This window comes from Myxocyprinus asiaticus, chromosome 9, assembly GCF_019703515.2.
Source record: "Myxocyprinus asiaticus isolate MX2 ecotype Aquarium Trade chromosome 9, UBuf_Myxa_2, whole genome shotgun sequence".
Taxonomy (NCBI): Eukaryota; Metazoa; Chordata; class Actinopteri; order Cypriniformes; family Catostomidae; genus Myxocyprinus; species Myxocyprinus asiaticus.
The window spans coordinates 31,450,808-31,456,994 of record NC_059352.1 but is presented as its reverse complement, the minus strand read 5'-3'; the positions used below and the strand labels follow the sequence as shown (position 1 = coordinate 31,456,994).

General features: G+C 37.9%; 1 protein-coding gene across 1 annotated transcript; it reads right to left on the bottom strand.

Moving 5' to 3' along the window:
* Positions 1 to 2,006: 2,006 nt before the first annotated feature.
* On the bottom strand, positions 2,007 to 6,187 carry LOC127446604 (coiled-coil domain-containing protein 18-like). Its single transcript, XM_051707655.1, has 3 exons — positions 5,767 to 6,187; positions 3,550 to 3,763; positions 2,007 to 2,594 (listed from the first exon to the last, which is right to left on the bottom strand). Exons 1-3 carry the CDS (start codon positions 5,945 to 5,947, stop codon positions 2,564 to 2,566), a joined length of 426 nt encoding a protein of 141 aa, XP_051563615.1. The 5' UTR covers positions 5,948 to 6,187; the 3' UTR covers positions 2,007 to 2,563.

Here is a 6,187-nt window from a genome sequence, read left to right as displayed (position 1 = left end):
AGTGACCATTGGGTACTTGGTCACCTCCCTGACTAAGGCCCTTCTCCTCCGATCGCTCAGTTTGGCTGGGCGGCCAGCTCTAGGAAGAGTCCTGGTGGTTCCAAACTTCTTCCATTTATGGATGATGGAGGCACCGTGCTCATTGGGACCTTCATTGGGAAATTCTTTTTGTACCCTTCCCCAGATCTGTGCTGATACAATCCTGTCTTGGAGGTCTACAGACAATTCCTTGGACTTCATGGCTTGGTTTGTGCTCTGACATGCACCGTTAACTGTGGGACCATATATAGACAGGTGTGTGCCTTTCCAAATCATGTCCAATCAACTGAATTTACCACAGGTGGACTCCAATCAAGTTGTAGAAACATCTCAAGGATGATCAGTGGAAACAGGATGCACCCGAGTTCAATTTTGAGTGTCATGGCAAAGGCTGTGAATACTTATGTACATGTGACTTTTTTCATTTTTTATTTTTAATAAATTTGCAAAGATTTCAAACAAACTTCTTTCACGTTATCATTATGGGGTATTGTAGGATTTTGAGGAAAATAATGAATTTAATCCATTTTGGAATAAGGCTGTAACATAACAAAATGTGGAAAAACTGAAGCGCTTTGAATACTTACCGGATGCACTGTATGCTTGATACTGCCGCAGCAGCTCCTGCCTGGTCGGGCGCTGTGGCACAGTATCAAATGGGTACTACTGCAGCGATACCGAGTGGGGCGCTGCTACGGCAGAATCAAGTGAGGCACACATGGCTTTATTACGTTTACACATTGCTGAAGAAAAGACAAAATAGTCATTTGGGTGAAACTTATACTAGCAAGACATTTCACAACCCTGTGAATAAGAAATTATCTGTGAAAAGTTAGATCTGTGTCCACTGGAGAGTAGGCTGCACTTGCACCGGTAGAGGGAAAACTTGTGCTAATGCTTATTTGAGGGGAAAGCATGCGGCCGACGTTCCGGGGATATAAGTCTAGAGAGAAGAGAAAATGAATATTAGCGGCATTTAGAAACAATAATGACCAACAGCATACAATTATCTGAGAAATAAGAGCTTTAGCTCTGCACACCATTCGCTCCTTAGGAGTACTGCATGACCGCTACCTGCTTTACAATATAGGTCTTGCATGATTGATGTGACTGCATTGCAATAGTTTTGTGAGGAGATAATCCGTACTACCCACGGACAATCAGAGAGAGCGAGAGAGAGAGAGAGAGAGAGAGACCCTGAAGTGCCATTAAGAGGAAACACCGGTGCGCTAGAATGGGATTTAAACAATCAATAGTGTGGGAATAAAATGTAGACAGTTAAGATGAAAGGACATGTGCACGGCCATATGAAGCGGAAGCACTGGTATATGGCGAAGCAGTGGCCAGTTTTGCGGAGGCAGCCTCAATGCAATAGGATATGCTTCGGCGAGTAACGATTAAAAAGGAAGAAAGGTAGGGTAGAAAACCACAGTTAAAGTGGCAGCCGCCATACGATGTACGTAAATAGTGAGCGGCTGCGGCAGATTTCATTGAATAACATAAGGATTTGGATAAAACAGCTTATCTGATAAGGAGGACGAATGTTTCAAGCGGAGTAATAAGACGTCGCATGGTTCTGTCGCGGGAGGGCGGGGCCAAATGCTGGAAACAGCTGAGACAGAAGAGAGGTAAATAGCTGCTTATATACTCTGGCTGATAATTGAAAGATTAGATGGACAAGCTCCTCCCGAACTTACGTTTAGGAACTTCATATTGTAAACAAGACTACTCAGCAGTAGTGAAGCAATCTTTAAGCCTTATATAATGTTGTGACATGTCAAGTGATCCATGAAAAAATATGAAAAGCCAGGGTCATTTCATTGGTTTCCACAGCTGAAAATAGACTTTAGTGAACTGGTACACCCCCCCTCCCCCCCCCTCACATTTAGTGTGAGTTAGCAATAAAAAGATTTGAACACTTTTAAAGAATTTCTACTTTATTAATACATTCTATTAATAAATATTTATCATAGGGCTGTGTCAGAAGACATAATAATAAATGAAATATTGTATTAGTGTGTGTGTGTGCATGCATAAGAGTGGATGTCATCTTCAACCTTGCTTTTTGTGTATCTTTCATGTCTTTCATAACTGGGAACATTGTGTTATAAACCATCATCTCCCATAAGACCCACCATGCAAGGCTTTATTATAACACAACAGTTTCTACTAAAACCATACCTTTATCTATCTTATTACAAAATGTTTAATGGGCTTTATTGTCTTTGTGGTACAGGAATGTAGAGATTGACTGGATTGACTAGCAGTTACAAAATGTATGTTAATACAGAGAAGAGAAAGCAACCATCTGCATCCAAGTGCATTTATTTTCAGTATGCTTCTGGGCATGTGTGCTTCTGCAATGTGTTTAGCAGCATACTTTTTTTGTTTTAGTGTTTTACCTGTAATATGCATTAAACTGTGTGTGACAAAGTAATTGGCTTATCCTTTGGCCTGAGGATGAAGTGAGGGGAAAGGGCAGTGGTGTTATATCCTGGCATCAAGGGTGGAATGAGGACACCAATTATGAGAGAACTTCAGTCAAAGCAGAGGATCTGAAAAGTAGATTTAGGATTGAATCTTACAGCTAAAACACCTTAAAGTAGCATTAACATTTCTATTTTTATGATAAGGGGAAAAAATCCCCATATGAAATGGATATAATGTCACTGTTTTCTTTTCACAAAGAATAACCTGGAGGATATATCTATATTTTTATTGAACAAAATTATAACCCATACAGTAGGTTCACCTGCATTACTGAACAGGTGCCTACTATTAATGTTGAAACAGCAAAGCTGATTGGCTTTATGTTGCAAGGGCTGTGTGGGCATGTAATATTTGAGGGCATGTAAAAGTTTACATTAATAAACCTTACACAATTCAAAAGCAGCAGAAGAGATACATACACCCATTTCAAAAGACAATGGACTTGTTTGCCTGTTTCCTTGTACATATGAAACATCTCAAAGCTACATGACATTGTACACAGTCTGTGGTCTCACAAACCAAGTCATAAACAAAAACAAGGAATGCATGTCTGAAGTTGCCACACACAATTTTGTACTATAAAAATTTTAATTTATGACAGGGGGTTCAAATTTATATCACAACTAACAGGGTATTAAGTTGATGTCTATATACACCAAACGCATTATAAATGATAAATTAAGGCTGCATTTCTGTTAAACAGGATATAAAAACAGGAGATACCATACTCAGAGCACTCAACAACCAAAATAGCAGAAGGACATAGAACTGTTTCCATATTTGGAGGGTAAACACACACCCTTTAAAATGGTTGTGGCATTCCATATTCATTTAACAAAGATATTACAATGTAGGGCAGAATTTGTCGCACAAGAAACATGTGGGCCAGTCTAAAGAATTATGTCAATTTGGATATGGTGGTCAAGAAAACATTTCAGATGAATATTGGGGCAAAGTCATCATTATGAGAGGAATGCATGTGGTGACCCATGAACTGAAGGCGGACAGGTAGAGTCTCACCTGAGCCCTGCTTTAAGTTTTTGCATGGCTGCTTCCCGTTCCTTTGCATTCTGCTGCGAACGCTGCAATATGTTACGCAGTTCCTGCAGGTGATCGAGGGTGCCGACAAGCTCGCCGCGAACTGTCTTCATCTGACTCTCCAGCAGCTGTGTCCGGTGGAGGGAGTTGCGACGGTCTCGCTTGCTGCGTTGGACCTTCTCCTCCAGATCAGACACTGAGATGAGCAATCAGAAGTAAAAATCAGACTGCATATCAATTTGTACGGTACAACGGGGCTAAAGGCCAATGCAGATATTACCCTAGTAAAACACTAAACAGCAACAAAAACTACCACAGTACTTTCCTTAACACCTGTTAGTCACTACACTGTAAAATATGATATCATTGTGTGTAGTGTCTAAAGTTTGAGATCATTTGATGCAAATATTTAATTATTTGTTAAATGTTGCAAATGTCAGCCTGGTCTCATGACATTTACGTGAGCATTGCAACGTTTTTGCAAAACTGAAATTACGTGCTTCATAACACGCTTGGCTGCACTTTTCAAGTGAAATGTCCAGCAGGGGGTCCCAAAACCTAGCAAAATGAGGTTTTAATCAGATGAGATTTTTAAGGTGAATTTTAGATGGAGGTTTTAATAAAACATACCTCCCTAACCTAAAACTTTACCCTAAACTTAACCAAAAGTGTCAGAAAAGAGAAATGAGAGTTTAACAAAACAGACATCCTTACCCATAACCAAAACCTAACCTTAACCAATAGTGTTTTAAAATGCAGAAGCTAAATGAAAAGCACATTTTCTGAAGGATCCACGTGAATTCTGTGTCTCTGTCGTGTCAGTGTCAGCTTGAGTTCTTGTCTGGTTTCGATCGGTCCCCCAAATCCAAAATCCAACACTCTATGAGGTGCACTACCATGCAAGCTAATCATATTGGAATAAGTGTACATATGTAGGTGGGTCTGTAATACAAGCGTTAAAATGTATAATTTTTCAAAAGATGCTTTAGAGTAAAAGTGTCTCGATATCATAACATAGCAGGGTCTGAGTAATAGAGAGAAAAATAAATGTTTATAAAGTCATAATCAGCCATTGAAGTCATGATTTGAGTGAAAGTGATTAAAACACATTGTTGTAGCACCTCTAGTGTTCATTTTACCTGGAAACGGCAGGAAATTGTACCTGGAGACACATGTAACAAGTTTTGCAAAAATGTATATAGAGTCATGTTTTCACTATGAGACCAGGTTGGCAAATGTAGCTAATGAGAATCCCTGAAATGATCACATTTATTTTTAGGCAAAATTCTTATTTATGATTTTCAAAGTAATTATATATGTATATATAAAAATAATAACTGTCCAATAACTAAAAGGATAGTATTTGGGGTATAAACACACATTGTTAACCCTTTTCAGAAGTGGTTATTTTGAAGTATAATCTTAATTTGTTAATAAAAAAATGTTTTTTTAAAAAAGAAAATCTTGCTGTCTCAAAAGTGTCTGCCTAAGGTAACAAAGCTTTTATCCAAATGTATTAATTTTAATCAAAACAACCTTCCATTATTATTTCTTTTCACACAATTTATGTTGCTCCATCAGTATTCAATAAAAAGTAATCTTGATACACTTTGTGACCAAAAAAAAAAAAAAAGCACAAAAAAGGTGTGCCTTTTGCCCCAGTGTACCCTACAATACAATCAAATGAGGAAAACTAATTATAAAACCAAAAAGTGTTACATTTATATGATGTTTTACTTAAAAAATTAAGACTATAGTTTAAAGCCATTACGAGTTTTGCATTGTGACATTATTTTCATGACAAAAAGGCACATTTTCCCCCAATCCTCATAATCGTAATAAGTCCGGATGTTTTGAGTTTGTTTTTTCTTTTTGTTTTTTGTCATTCTAATTGATTATTCTCATTAGTTTCTCATTACGCAGTACGGTACAGTAATACAAATAAAAATAATGTGTGGCCTACATGGGTGAATCTTTTAAAATTATGCCCAGTTCATATTTCAACTCCAAAATCAAAAGCCAAAAATATATCTATAACCTTTATAAATAAGGGAAGAAACAAAACACTATGTTTTTTTAAAGACATTGTCTGGTGTAGTTTAGAACTATATTGCATTTGAACACATACAAGTTTCAGTGACTTGTTAATGCAGTCTCACATTCACAGACATTACATTTAGAAATAGTTTAAATACAGACCCATGGTGTCCTCACAGGCTTTGCTTTCTGATTCTGTCTCTGTTTTCTTCTCCATTAGCCCTTTGGTTTCTTGTAGCATCTTCTCCATCTGCACCAGCTGAGAGGCATTGGCACCGCTGACCCTACGGATGAGCAACAGTTCTCTTTCTCTCTCACTCAGCTCTTTTTTACACTTACTCATGTTCTCTATTAGTGGCCAGTCCAACGTACAATGGCGTGCAGTAAAATACTTTAGAACACTAGTTTTATACCAGTTTGTCAGCTTGAGGCAACTCTATGATGTTCAACTAAACACAGCCTTGACATTCTGTTTCCTGCAATAGTTTTTCATTGCATTTCTTCTTATGCTTGCCTATTTTCCCTGACTTTTACTTAATCTAAAGTCCTTAATATCTCTCGTGGCAGTCCTGTAACTTGTAAG

Coding starts and splice junctions, on each gene's coding strand:
- LOC127446604 (XM_051707655.1), bottom strand. CDS start 5,947: ATGAGTAAGTGTAAAAAAGAGCTGAGTGAGAGAGAAAGAGAACTGTTG. Junction 3,764..5,766: donor AGCCTGTGAGGACACCATGG/GTCTGTATTTAA, acceptor TGCTCATCTCAG/TGTCTGATCTGGAGGAGAAG. Junction 2,595..3,549: donor AAACTTAAAGCAGGGCTCAG/GTGAGACTCTAC, acceptor TCTACTTTTCAG/ATCCTCTGCTTTGACTGAAG.